Source organism: Styela clava, chromosome 14, assembly GCF_964204865.1.
Source record: "Styela clava chromosome 14, kaStyClav1.hap1.2, whole genome shotgun sequence".
Taxonomy (NCBI): Eukaryota; Metazoa; Chordata; class Ascidiacea; order Stolidobranchia; family Styelidae; genus Styela; species Styela clava.
This window is the reverse complement of record NC_135263.1, coordinates 3141540-3156867: the sequence shown is the minus strand read 5'-3', so window position 1 is coordinate 3156867 and position 15328 is coordinate 3141540. Positions and strand designations below refer to the sequence as shown.

Here is a 15328-nt window from a genome sequence, read left to right as displayed (position 1 = left end):
TTAAACCTTCCCATACTCAAGCGTTTGTTTGCTCTTCTGGTTCCATAACCAGTTTTTATTTATTTGTTTCTATCATTTACCGAATTTTGTACCGTAAAAGCAGGTAACTTCGGATGATTTCACCCTATTATGAACAATTTCTCCGCCGTTTATTGTTCAATTGAAGCCAAACTTTGAATATAATACAATGAAGCCTTTCTCTTCACGATGAACTCGGTTTCATATGAGTCAATACCTTTTTTCATTCAAATTATTGACTTTATTTGTCTGCAGATCTGTATTCCAAATGTTTCTAACTTCGGATAGCCACTTTTCGCTTTGCGTCACTTCGTCGTGAGAGAGAAATGTCTGCGTGATCAGTGACGCGTGATAACGTCGCTGCGTAGAACTTACGATGCCGTGATCCGTTTTGCGTGTCGCACACTGACGTTCATCTATGACGGCCGTTTTATTTTTTTCCGATTGTTATCTCTTTCGGGTCGGCGGACATTGAAGTTTTATATATCTGGTCAATGACATTAGCAGCATGCTTAATGTCATTGATCTGGTATACCCGTGCGTTTACATCGGCAACAGCTCTTGAAGACAAGAAGGCCTGATTTCAAAACCCAAATTAATTTTATTCTGATTTTTATCTTATGTGTTGGCTTTGATCTTATCAATGTTTGTATATTATTAATCGTTCGAGTTTAAAGAGAACGGTGATATTATTATCGACTTATTATTATCGTTACCGACTAACTCACAATTTTATCTACGGAATTTGCGAACTCAGCACTTCACACGACGATTTTGACAGTGTCACGCCATAATTATTACCGCTAAAATGCTTCAAAATACAACGCATGTAAGAATTTATGATAATTTTGCCCAGCACTATTTCTGACATTTCGCAAAACTAAACCATTTACTTCTGACTATTCTTAATTTCATGAAAGTGCTAGATTTTGCTAATATGATCGTTTTAATACAAAACAAAAATGAGACAACATGGGATAAATGAAAATAAAAAAACAGATGAATAAACTAAGTCGTAAAAATGGAAGTGGGAAACAATTTTTAATACGAAACAAAAATGAAACGAATGAAAATAATAAAAAAACGAATGATGAATTATGATAGGTAGTAAAAAATGGTAGTGGAAATGGAAAACAATATGAAACGGTGTAGCTTGTGGCTCGTGTTCATAATTCAGATATAATGTATTCACAGGCAGATAGACAATATCAAATGACATGAAACGGATAAAAACGGCAAATAGAAACTTTGATACTCTTTTCTTCATTTTGCGACTTACTCGTATGTGGTCCAACCTCCTACTGAGTGCACCTGAGTTTCATGCTCACCTGTGCAACATTCTACGCTTAAGATATTATCATCGTAAACATACATAATTTATCATTGTGATAGTATAGATACGCGTAACTGGCTGTTCATTAGCCTTACGTATCAACAACATCTATACGTTCGGAGAATGAATGCAAAAATATTAACGCACAAATTTGATGTGCATTAAACGAATTCACAATGAATAAACAGCATATGACTGGGGCTATAATGAAGTTTTTGTAGGATTTGGTGACTAGGATCAGGTAGGAGCTTTCACTTTATATTTAACTACACGTGGCGCCACATAGTCTGGCGTTCAAATGTCGCAGCGAGTTACGCACGAGCTACGCAATGTGACGTCGGCGTTAAATGGAGCGAAATTGAATCACGTTGTTGACGTCACGTTCAGCGTAAGCATCGTAAAGTCGATATTTTGACGAAATTTTTAAATCAAAATAATATATTTTACTTGAATCGCACACGACATCTCGTGATCACTGTAATTTTCCTTGTACATTGTGTATGCCCTCTAGCGATTGACGGTCTTTCAGTGAAGTTAGCGTCGGCAGAATTCGCTATGTTAGCCGCTCAAAAACAAGGTGTCAATTTTTGGCTAAAATGTGATTTTTTGTGTCAAAAAATAAATAAGATTAGGCGATTGAATATAATAACAGATTTAGATATATGAGGACTCTCTATAGAAACTGCCAGAAGCAAAATATGACGTGATTTAGTCAAGATATAAACGATTGAAAATTTCATCCGAAGTTACAAACCATCCGAAGTTACCTGCGTTTACGGTAGTCTCTTATCCTGATTACGCAGTCGAAATAAAATTATACTAACCATAAAGGACTCATAGTCTCACTTCTGTACCTTTGTACCGGCACTGCTCTAACTACAGAACTACAGAATTAAGACTGTACAGACCAGGCTCTCCCCATCGGGCCACATTCAACATTTAATATTAATGTTCAATTATTTAAAAAATAATTAATATACTTGGCTATCAGGCAACCATTCCTTACATTTTCAAATCACATTACTGGCCTATGTTGAACGTATTTCGGAAATTTCAAGCAGAAAACAGGAAAACGGCGGCTCGTAACCAATGGTATCGCAATGAATTTTGTGGAATTTCACGCTCCGGCAATTTTGCGAATATTGACGTCATTTCTGTGACTTAAGATAAATGTTTATTTTTTAGAATATATTACGCATCATATTGAAAAAAATATATTCATTCAATATAACACAAATTAGCCGCAAAGCGCTCCATCATATTCCTGTGATTTACATAAAACAAACGACGCGCTTCGCCATCTAGCGGTTGTGAATAAAACTTATGCAGAAGCAAGCTATATATCTCTGCTAAAAATACTAAAATATCTTGATCTTTAAGAATGAGGCCATTAATATATTACAAAAAACATGGTTTTACATTAATTCTACATATTTCCAATATCTACGGAGTGTACAAATTTTAAGCGAAAATCATGACAGTGCATCGAATCATGTGATGCACAATTCACATGGGACATGAAAAGAGGAAGTAACACAAATACAGAAAAATACAGGAATACGCTAATGCCGCAAAGTAGCACATTGTGATGTCTATATTATGAATCTGGGAAGATATTTTTGAAACACGTTTAAAAGCATAGATGTCCAAATCGTGGGATGACTTTAGAAAAGTTTATACAGATATATTTGCCCGATTTAAAACAGATCTGCAGATTATGAATTTCATGGCAGCACACATCTGTCGACTGACTGAAAGAATGTGTAATGGCGTTCATATGGCTGTATGGGTATTTCATAGTTACACATTTGGAATTTTGTAAGGTGGAAGAGTGATATGGAAGTTAATTTTTTAAAATATTTTGTGTATTAGAGCTAAATAACAGCTCTTAATTATAGACTACTTTTTTCACAGCATAATATCAAGTTGTAAACATGTATGTCAATTTTTCTACTTTTCCTAGTAAAGAGATGGAAGTCAAAACTTGGCTCAATCATATAACTAACTGTGTCTCTGATCAAAAACCAATGTAGGTGTTGTATAAGGTGTACTAAGAAATCAAATGAACAAACTAAGTATCAAAATGCCCAGTAATGTAGCAGACTATGTGATAGTGTACTGGATAGTGTTCTCTGGCTCATGAGAATATCTACAGATCTATGTAACTAATCATTCAAGATGATGAATGCCAGTAAAGATCATAATAGACTATTAACTATGTGGATTACCCTGCCAAGTCATGAGTGTTCAATTTATTCCTTGTTTTCCTTCAATACTACTACTATTTTAAGACCTTATTTCATTTTGCATTTTAAAATTCCTTAGATAAATATGTGATCTACTAATTTTCAATTGTAGAAGAGGTTTAGTCCACTCAATTTCAACTGTAAGTTTAACTTACATTGTACCTTTTATGAGAGTAGAGAAACAATGTAATAAATTGGGTACCTAATGCTAAGAATAGTAGCTCCTTGAATATCGATGAGTATCAGTGGCTGCCTGTACTTAGTCTCGCTAGGATTGGAAGTTATTTACATCTTGCCCCTCAGCTCTTTTTATCACTTCTTATATCTGAAGACTGATCAGGTGCAGATCTTTTTACAATTTATAAATTACCACCATATTTGGATAATTATACCGTCCTTTCATGTGCCACAAGAATTATTTATTCATTCCCTGTAAATATTTACCATTCTTTTCATGGTTTTGCTTTTGGTAAGTAATTCGTTTCCACAACTTTTTCACCTTTATGAAAGAATTTTTCTTTCTCGTTGTGTGTTTGGTATTTGTTCTGATTAAGTGGGCGAAATGTTATGGTCGCCATACTCTCTTCCTTTACAGTATTTTCCAATAGTAGTTCTTTTCACTTTTTGACAATTCACTTTCTGTATTCTTCACCAGCGATGTGAATACACGTGATTTGTTCTTCTTTTTTTGATATACCCATTTGCCATTTTGTGGTAAAGATGTACATTGTTTTATGTTTTTTACAAGTAATTTCGCCGGCTCGTTGTATAGAGCATTTCGAATTTTCTCCACCATCAAGTCCTTCCCTTGCAAGTCTTCTCATTTACGGATTCATTTGCATTAAGTCATGCATCTCCCATAGATCGAACCATAGTCAGATATTGTATATGTTAAATAAAGTTGTGCGCTTTTTAAAAATTACAACACGCAATAAATTGTTGCAAGTCGAAAAAAAAAACAAGTTAATTTATTAGGAAATATATTTACACTTTTTCCTACTTTTTGGCAAATAATTTTTGGCAATTTTTATTTTTTATTAAATAATCGTATTTGCTACGCCGATTTTATGCATTTGTACCCCCACAACTAATCGATCGACTAACGAAAAACTAAGGATCCTCTGCTGCCCACTTACGGTTCGTTGTAAAGCTTATTTAAAGAGCTTGCAATTGGCGATTAAAAAAAAAGTTTTTTTAAAAGTGGTTGTCTGAGTCACAAACCGGATAGAAAAAAGGCATTTTTTTTTCTTGGGAGTTGAAACTTCAAACCGTGATAAAAAATAGAAATATTTGCTAAATCCTTTACTGTTACCGCTTTGTGGTTGGCAAACAATAGCATAATATTGCTGTAGCAATTTCGTGATCTAGCTCAAAATACTTAGATGGAAGGGATAATATGTCTTCTATTACCACCCAAAAACACCGAAATTTGCATAAATTTTAAAAACACTCCCTCGTTCCGCCGCAAATAAAATTCCCGTCGTAAACGAAAGCGAGGTTTACCGTCGCTTATGTTAATCTCAAAGAAGACTTCATATCAATAAACTAAAACCCGGAAAAACTAGACCAACAGTTTGCGACCGATTGCTAAATAAAACAGTGGAGTACATCAACGTACCCGCCGCAATCTAGCGAGTTTTGTCGTTGGTACGTATACGTGCCCACCGCACGGAAAGGGTTAAAGTATCGAACCTTTACCGGGAATTTTCTGTTGCGCAAAGTTTTCAAATCCATGAACAATACGAGCATTTTAAATGCGTTACCGTATTAATTCAATTTTGTTCAATTAACGTAACTCATGGTTAGGTCAACCTACGAAAAAATAAAAGAATTACTGCTACTATAAAATACCGCGGCAATCTGCAGATATAAATTTGTGGTAAACTGCCCGATTAAGATAATTTTTTATTTCCTATTTTCGAAAAACAAAAGCATTACAACTCTAAAATACAATCTGTGGACATAAAATGTGTGGTAAACTGCCCAATTACAATTATCGTAATTTTTGGATTGTAATTTCCACTTTTAACTAGGATGATTATCTGCTGCGACAAAATATTCAATTTCGTGAACGATACCAGCATTTGAAATGCCTTACCATATTAATTTAATTTTCTCTAACGTAACTCACAGGTGCATCGAAAGAGTATAAGTTGGTTGGTTGGACTAGTATAAAGGGTTCTGCTATCTAATTAAGATTTAAAAGATCAATATATCATTATTAATTAGTAATGTTTTGGTAATGTTAATATAAGATTCACATCGCCACCATCTCATCCAGTTTATATTTGATTGACAATGTGAAACCATGAAAATTCTTGTTATCCTGAATGATATATCCGCTTCCAGTGACTGTCTGTACATAGCTGTGTTGAAATGTGGATTTACATACGGTAATTATCCCAGAGAGAGGAAAGTCGATAAGTCAATCATATGGCGAGATGTGGCCTCTCGCCCGGTTACGCGTCCATGTCCGGTATGGAATTAGTCAGTAAGTTATTTGTTTTAGGTGCATTGACTTGATGGAGGTGCGGTTACATGAACCACCTAATGAAAATTAATGAAAAGTTTGCTTAATCACATATCTAATTTCGTAATCTCTAAACAAATATCTATTTTTTCTTACATGGCGGGGGTGAGCAACCCCATTTATTCTTCCTACATGGGCCTATCCGTTGTGGTGTTAGCTAACACATGTTACATCTCTAGTAATCAAATTGGGTACGCAAAAATAGTAGCTGCTTGCATATCTTCAATTATCAGTGACTGTTTGTACAGTGCCTTGTTTAGGTCGAAAACCGCAACGAGGAATGAATAAATATTCTCGCTATTTGGGGCTTTTCTTTCACTTTTGTACTTGGAGTTTGATATTGTGCAGATCTTTTCACAATTTATCTGTTGTTATTTTTGAAGAATTGAATTGATTTACAAACTTGACTATCGGCAGTTTCAATTCTTCAGCATAATTAGATTGCATAGTTGGTAATTCTCACTGATATTTTCCTGGAAGTTATACAAGATGGAGCATAAAATCAACATTGATAAGAACAATCGCATGTCAGTAGTGTTTCAAGAACTCAATAAAATGAGAGAAGATCCTGAACGATGTGACTTCAAAATCCTAGTTGGTTCTGAAAAAATTCTTGCTCACCGTAATATTTTGTCTGCAAATTAAAAATATTTCGAAGCAATGTTTACACACAACACGAAGGAAAAGCAATCAGGTGAAGTTACATTGGTAGAAGTTGACCAAGTTTGTGTGAAAAAGTGTGTCGATTACATGTACAGTTGTGAAATTTCATCTCCATATGAAAAACTTGGTGATTTATTACATGCCGCCACTATGATGCAACTGCAGGAAGTTTGTGATGGCATAATTGACCTCCTTGAAGAAAACCTGGATCCAGAATCATATTTTGTTACCAAGAAACTATCAAGCATGTATAACCTAAAGTTACTTGAAGAAAAATGCGATGAATTTGCTTTGAAAAACTTTGAAGAAATCTCCAAACTAGGAGATTTTAATGATCTTAGTCAAATGGAAGTTGCAAAAATGATCGAATCCAAGAAGTTGAAAGCTTCTGAAGAAGTAAAACTTAATGCTGTACTAATTTGGATCAAGTTTGACTCTGAAGATCGCAGTAAATATGCAAATGATTTGATCGGCCTTGTTGAGTTATCCAAAGTATCTCTTGGATGTCGGAGACATCTTATTGAAAATGAACTCATAATAAATAAAAGCTTTGATTTGCTGTCTTGGTTCAGTATTTCTGTGATGGATTCAGTAAATATAAAACCAATCAAATTAATGGAAACTACTACAAATGCTGAAGCCATTGTTGTTTTTGACGAGATTTCTGGTCATCTTAAGTGTTTCAACCCAGCCAATAAATCTTGGACACGAATGCAGGAGATGAATCAGGAAATGAAGAAAGGGAGATTCTCTGCTGTTACTGCTGGTGATTTTATTTATGTTTTAATGGAAGACAAATCAGTTTACAGATTTAAATATTCTGATAAAGATGCCAACTGGGAGAGAATGGCTGATATGCTTGAAAATCATGGGTCAAGTCCACCAGCTGTTGTTTACAAGAACTGGATTTATGTGATTGGAGGTCATGACGGCTGTAAAACAGCTATTGTTGAAAAATATGACTTGGATTTGAATGTGTGGACAAAATGTTGTCACAAACTACGACCTACCAGATGGTCTGAAGTAATATCTTTTCAAGATAAAATTTATAGTTTTGGTGGATTCTCAACTGGTCAATGGATAGATGCAGTTGATCAACTTGACCCAGAAACAGGAAATTGGACAATTATTTGTCACATGACTAATGCGAGAGGGTATGTGTCTGCTGTGGCATTAGGTGAAGAAATTTATGTTTTAGGTGGATTTACTGATGAACATAATTACTTCAACACAGCTGAGCAATATACCCCACATGAGGATAAGTGGAAATCACTTCCATTAATGCTTATCCCTAGATGTTGGTTCAGAACCTTTGCAATCAAAGGTGATGTTTATGTAGTTGGTGGTCACAGTTCCGCTGGTAGTTTGGAAAAATACAACATTGCTGAGAATAAATGGGAGATGATTGTGATACCTGAAGGAGTAAAACTGAATGTTAGAGAATCTGTTAAAATCCTGCTCAAAACCTAAGAATGCTATTAATATGATGTAAAACTACCGAGACATAAAATTTCCTCCATGTGTATTAGACTGTTTTAAAAACATTTTCTCAATAAAATTAAATCTCCAGCTGATTTCAAATATTAGTAAAGTTATTATCTTAAAATGATAATATTTTGATATCTTCAATGCTTGAAAAAATAAACAGTCAAGAGGTTACTGATATACATCTTACAATGTGGCAGGTTCTTTTAATAATATTTTTATAGATATTTGATTTCACAATTTCCTAATCTTTCTTTTCTTCTATATATATTTGATGTTTCCTCTGATAGTTCATGTAACTTTTGTTGATCGGTTAACATTTTAAACTGACTGGGTTGATAAATTGGAATTTGGCATTTTGGCTGCCATCGGGGTCAGTGTCATTGTTTTGTATTCCACAAATCAATTAGACATTTTCACTGCATCGGGTTCAAATACTCTAAAAGATTTCTCACTTGCTTTTGCAAAATATGATTCTCATATTTCTTATGACACTACAGTCCTGTGAACTTAACATTTATTGCATGTGTAAATTGTGTTTTTCTTCATTTCCTAATTTCAAAAACAATAAAATAGTTTAGCTGGACAGGATATTTCAGTCTTTCACAGATAATTTCTGAAATTGCCAACATTATATATTAAAATGTTTTTTTAAAAAGTGGGCATAGTGGCCTCATAAAGTGTTAGACCTGACTATGTTTGAATTGCAGGTTAACATATTGGTACCGAATTGCATACCCGCTATCTCATTCCAGTTGTAATAAATTACATAGAAAATGTCAAACTTGGCAGACTGTGGTCCTTCTAAAGTGAAGTAGCTATTTTCATATTAGTGTATGCGTGTGAAGAGTCTTGTTCAAAGTGAAAGTTGTATTATAATACTTTATCCATATTGATATATGAATATATAATTGATATTAGTTCAGCTGACCTGTCAAAGGGACGAAATATATTATATATAATTGTGTATCTGTGGCTACTTGTGAGAAAAATATGTATGAAATGTCTGAAAAATAAGTATCTTTCTATTTATTGATATTTGGTCATTTAACCTGTAAATAACGTGAAGTGAATCACCATAGAAGTTTGGAAATAAATTCGATTTGTGTTATTTGCTTTCTGCTTCGAACATGCCATTACCAGATAAAGCGATACTATCTTTTGTAAGGATCGAAATCTCTTTGGTTTGGTATTGCTTGCCTAATTCATTAGACCCTTAAAAGCATGTTGGCATGAAATCTGAAATTTTTAATTTACGATGCCAATATAGTAATGAGCACCTAAATCAGTAGGCCATACTTGAGTTATTTTTATCATTTTCTAATAAAATTTAATTAATTGGTTTGGCCTTCAAATCATCGAACAAGTTCTAAATTATTATTATCTTGAATACTGTAAATTCTTGAATGCATACAATATTAATAATGTGCTTTGTTTTAATTCTAGATTTTAGACAGTTATTAAGTTAATAAATAAATAATTATTTTAGTTTACCTGACTGATTCAAACAGGATATATGAAATGAGAATATTTGTTTAAAGAACTTGGAGTACCATAAGTTGTACAAATCGTATATAACTTGTGGACTATCGTTTTGACATTTCCTGAGCAGTGGTTTCAACTGGGAGTCCCCGGCACACTAGGGTTTCCGACAGAACATTACAGTTTCGCAAGTTTCCATTCAACTATGTGAGTCTATAGGCTATTAATATCGGCATATTGATTAAATATAACCAAATATCTATTAGATTTGCGACTATTATTAGATTTTCTGCACTTAAAAGGTCATTGTCTTCCGCCAGAATTCACTACGAAGTCATACAAAAATTTTATAAAAACTCCAAATAAAGTATAGTACTTATGGGTAGCTACGGATAATGCCGAAAACTCTATGGCTAAATACATGGAACGTATTTGATGGACAGCTATAGGTAATACTGAAACCCATGTATGTAAATTGTAAATTAGAAATTTAATAATGGCAGACATAACATACGAGCTGTCCTTTTGATTATCTAACCCAGGGGTCACCAACCTTATGAAGCAGCGGGCTGCTTTGTGGGTACCACTAAGCTAAGAGCACCCTTAATTATTAATTATTCATGAAACTATCAATAGTAGTTGAGCTATCAAATGTTAATCATGAATATCATATTTTCAACCAAGACCTAATCTGGTGTATTCCTCATCCGCATGTGGGAAACCTGGTATTGCATGTTCTCCACCCTTGTGTTGTTGTACTCTGGTTTGCTACTTGACACCGAAACTCTGAGTGAGTCTTGCAGATGTTCAGTGTTTGTTCTTAATGAAGTTTATATAATAAAAGGCTGATTCACAAAGATAGGTTGAATCAAACAAGCTTCATCACAAGTTGAATCACAAGGTCATTCATCATTGTTACAATTTTAAGCTCCACCTGTCCCGCATCAAGGCTGAGCGTTGCTTGACAGTGATTGACATGTCCAAGTTCCATTAAAAAAAGATAGAAATGAACGACACGCATGACTCCAGCTGACCTAGTGTGTGTGATGTCATAATAGAAATGACACGTGAAATTACCGATGTCACATATAGACAAGGCTGGCCGTTACAATAATTAATATATTTCCATTTCTCATATAAGGATTAAACATAGCGAGAATAAAATTAATAGATGTAGCTTATTGAAAAGCGCAGTTATTTGAGTTATTTTAAAACAGATCTGCGGGCGACTCATATGGTTCCTGCGGGCGACTTGGTGCCCACGGGCAACAGGTTGGTGACCTCTGATCTAACCCAAAACTCTTTTAAGGCATGTTGTAGTGTCCTACCTCTATCGTTAAAGTTCCTTGTTTTGCTAAGCTTTCCCCAAAGCAACACACATATTTTCACGCGAAATAAGAGGCTTTTACTGCTACAATTCAGTATGCACAAAAGTAACTTAATGCAACGTAACAAACAGCGAATAACACCATACAATAGAATCAGCACCAGCCATGACGCGGTCAAGGATCGGTAATGTCCTCCTGCTCCCCTTGACATCGCGCAGGACCAAATCATTCATGCAATTTATGACCGTTGAACCATGAACTCTACACATGTTATTGCGTTTTTTAATCTCTCCATGACTTTTCCTTATAGTAGTGCTACAAAATGTCGACCTTCCAAAACCTATTATTACTATGCAAACTCTTTGTTTATGCAGTATACAGTTTTCATCACTAATTTTTTGTGTATAAAAGACGCGCGTTTAAAGATTGTCAATAATAAAGTATTTGCTTTGCCAATAAACCATATACGGTGCTCCCGAAGTATTTGTACCAAAATGGCGCACAACCTGAACATATTTTGTGTATAAGTATAAGTTTATTTCGACTCCATAATCAGCAAAACAATAAAATGAATGGTAAAAATAAATAAATAAAAACTGATTCTGAAATCAGGAGAGCGAACAAAACCTTAGATAAGGTTTAAAACGTACAGAATGTATATAAGATGGAAGGTTTTGCCCAGAAGATGTGGTACGTGTTCACTCACCTAAAATAATTGAAATATTTCACACACGCTCACACGCACCCACACACACAACCACATAGAAGTTATTAAGTAAAAGGAACATGAAAAATTACATACTGGTAGTTAATAAAAAATAAAAATTACTTGCCACACCATATGGAATGTGTTGGTTACTAAGGTTATAAAGTTTTTTTTTTCATTCTTAGATATTGACTTCTGCAAGGATAAAGGAATTAGGAATAAAGGAATTAGTATTGTTATTTCACAGGATCATTTCTTGATTTAATTATTGTGGCGTAATAGATGTCAATTCAAGTTTATTGTGGATGAGACATCAGCCTGCGAATTTTGTTGTTGTAGACACCATTTATATTCAATAAACTATGTGTACCAGGTTAGGGTTGTTCAGGTTTTGCGTCATCTTGGTACGAATACGAACTTCTGGAGTGCGGCCCTATATATAATCTTCCTCCTCCACCTATTCCACACACTTCAAATGCTCCCCATGTATACACACACAAGTTGCACAGTGATTAAAATTATTGGTTAGGTCGTGGTTATTTGTTCCCACCTTTGTTTAAGGCTATGTTGTATGGTTCAAGTTGGATTATACAATAGGTTATTGTTATTGCTGGTCATATGCATCGAAGAGATGTACAATTTAGGTATTGATGCTTTGGGCACTTTAGAAGTGTGTGTACCAATACAGAGGTAACTAATTTGAATATAAAGCAGAGGGATGCCAAACAATGCCTATACAACAAGATTATAAATCCAATCATTATAATCTACTATCTGTGGTGCTCCAAAAGTAAGAATTAATTTGTTACAATGACCTGGTGGTTAGAGCATTTAACTAACTATTCTGGTTAACAAAGTAAGGTTCCTCATGATCATCACCTCACTGCTGGGGTTTTATTACTTGAGCAGATCTGGCCAAATTTTAAAGCAGGAGCTCAGCTAGTTTTAGTGGTAACTGGTATAAATCCATATTTGTATTGAAAGTGTGAAAAAGCTTTCTAGAAATTCGTTTTTCAAACTTGAATTTGGAACAGAATTGGAGGTCGTGGTTTTTAGCTTCCTCATCTGCTTTATTTTGTTCAGAGATGAAATTTTAATTCTTAATCGCCATTAAAATTCGTTATAATTTGAATCCTATTTGCTTTCAGTGATTTTGAACTATGTTGGTACCGGGGTTAAGATTCCTATGGCTACTATCTCATCCAGTTTAGATTTGGTTGACAATGCAGAATCATAAAGTTCTTGCCATTTTGAAACATATCCACTTCCAGTGACTGCTTGTACATGGCTTTTTCCAAGATTACATTTGTAGTTTTAGCATTTTTAAAAATAACTTATATTAGGGGCCATCTGTAGAGCAGGGGTCGGCAACCTTTTGTCGTTCGCTGCCAAAACTAAGGGTTGCCAGTCATTGGCTGGCCGCACATATTTTTAAAAAGTTGAAAACCGAAAGGATGATACTTTTTGTAATAAAGAGAATATAGATTTATTTCCTGATTGCATTGCATCTCAAAAATTCTACTTAATTTAGAAAGTCTGGTTTCATTTTATCAATTGTTTTATTCCCATGTTAATGTGTAATCTCATGTCAGCTGTAAGTTCGGTTCATCCCATCTTCTTCTTATATGGGCTTAGCAGTTGTAGTGTTAGGTTAGATATCAGTAGCTGCTTGTACAATGCTTTGTTCAAGAGGAGAGGTATTAGTATTCTTGCTTCTTGGACCTTTCTTCACTTTTGTTCCTGGAGTTTGATATTGTTCAGATCTTTTCTTATTCAGTTGCTATTTTTGTAAAATTTATTTAATTTACAAATGTGATTATCAGTAGCTTCAATTCTTCAGCATAGTTGCATATTTGGTAAATTCTTACTGATATTTCCTGGAAGTTATACAAGATGGAATATAAAATCAACGTTGATAAGAACAACCGCATGTCAGTAGTTTTTCAAGAACTTAATAAAATGAGAGAAGATCCTGAACGATGTGACTTCAAAATCCTAGTTGGTTCTGAAAAAATTCTGACTCACAGAAATATTTTGTCTGCAAATTCAAAATATTTCGAAGCAATGTTTACACACAACACAAAGGAAAAGCAATCAGGTGAAGTTACATTGAAAGAAATTGACCATGTTTGTGTGAAAAAGTGTGTCGATTACATGTACAGTTTTGAAATTTCATCTCCATATGAAAAACTTGGTGATTTATTACATGTCGCCACTATGATGCAACTGCATGAAGTTTGTGATGGCATAATTGAACTCCTTGAAGAAAACCTGGATCCAGAATCATATTTTGTTACCAAGAAACTATCAAGCATGTATAACCTAAAGTTACTTGAAGAAAAATGCGATGAATTTGCTTTGAAAAACTTTGAAGAAATCTCCAAACTAGGAGATTTTAATGATCTTAGTCAAATGGAAGTTGCAAAAATGATCGAATCCAAGAAGTTGAAAGCTTCTGAAGAAGTAAAACTTAATGCTGTCTTAATTTGGATCAAGTTTGACTCTGAAGATCGCAGTAAATATGCAAATGATTTGATCGGCCTTGTTGAGTTATCCAAAGTATCTCTTGGATGTCGGAGACATCTTATTGAAAATGAACTAATAATAAATAAAAGCTTTGATTTGCTGTCTCGGTTCAGTATTTCTGTGATGGATTCAGTAAATATAAAACCAATCAAATTAATGGAAACTACTACAAATGCTGAAGCCATTGTTGTTTTCGACGAGATTTCTGGTCATCTTAAGTGTTTCAACCCAGCCGATAAATCTTGGACACGAATGCAGGAGATGAATCAGGAAATGAAGAAAGGGAGATTCTCTGCTGTTACTGCTGGTGATTTTATTTATGTTTTAATGGAAGACAAATCAGTTTACAGATTTAAATATTCTGATAAAGATGCCAACTGGGAGAGAATGGCTGATATGCTTGAAAATCATGGGTCAAGTCCACCAGCTGTTGTTTACAAGAACTGGATTTATGTGATTGGAGGTCATGACGGCTGTAAAACAGCTATTGTTGAAAAATATGACTTAGATTTGAATGTGTGGACAAAATGTTGTCACAAACTACGACCTACCAGATGGTCTGAAGTAATAGCTTTCCAAGATAAAATTTATAGTTTTGGCGGAAATTCCTCTAAGGGATACATAAATGCAATTGATCAACTTGATCCAGAAACAGGTATTTGGACATATATTAGCCACATGACCAATGCTAGAGGATATGTGTCTGCTCTGGGAATAGGTGAAGAGATTTATGTTTTAGGTGGATTTACTGATGAACATAAATACTTCAACACAGCTGAGCAATATACCCCACATGAGGATAAGTGGAAATCACTCCCATCAATGCTTATCCCTAGATGTTGGTTCAGAACCTTTGCAATCAAAGGTGATAATTATGCAGTTGGTGGTCACAGTTCCTCTGGTAGTTTGGAAATATACAACATTGATGAGAATAAATGGAAGATTATTGCGATACCAGAAGGAGTAAAACTGAAAATAAAAGATGCTGTGAAAATCCTGCACAAAACCTAA

At 34.4% G+C, this 15328-nt stretch overlaps 2 protein-coding genes across 2 annotated transcripts; both read left to right on the top strand.

Annotated features, from left to right (window-relative positions):
• Positions 1-4748: 4748 nt before the first annotated feature.
• On the top strand, positions 4749-9632 carry LOC144431986 (kelch-like protein 41a). Its single transcript, XM_078119943.1, has one exon. It carries the CDS (start codon positions 6788-6790, stop codon positions 8258-8260), a length of 1473 nt encoding a protein of 490 aa, XP_077976069.1. The 5' UTR covers positions 4749-6787; the 3' UTR covers positions 8261-9632.
• A 4052-nt stretch (positions 9633-13684) lies between these two features.
• LOC144432024 (kelch-like protein 25) lies at positions 13685-15328 on the top strand. The gene has a single exon (XM_078120030.1). It carries the CDS (start codon positions 13685-13687, stop codon positions 15326-15328), a length of 1644 nt encoding a protein of 547 aa, XP_077976156.1.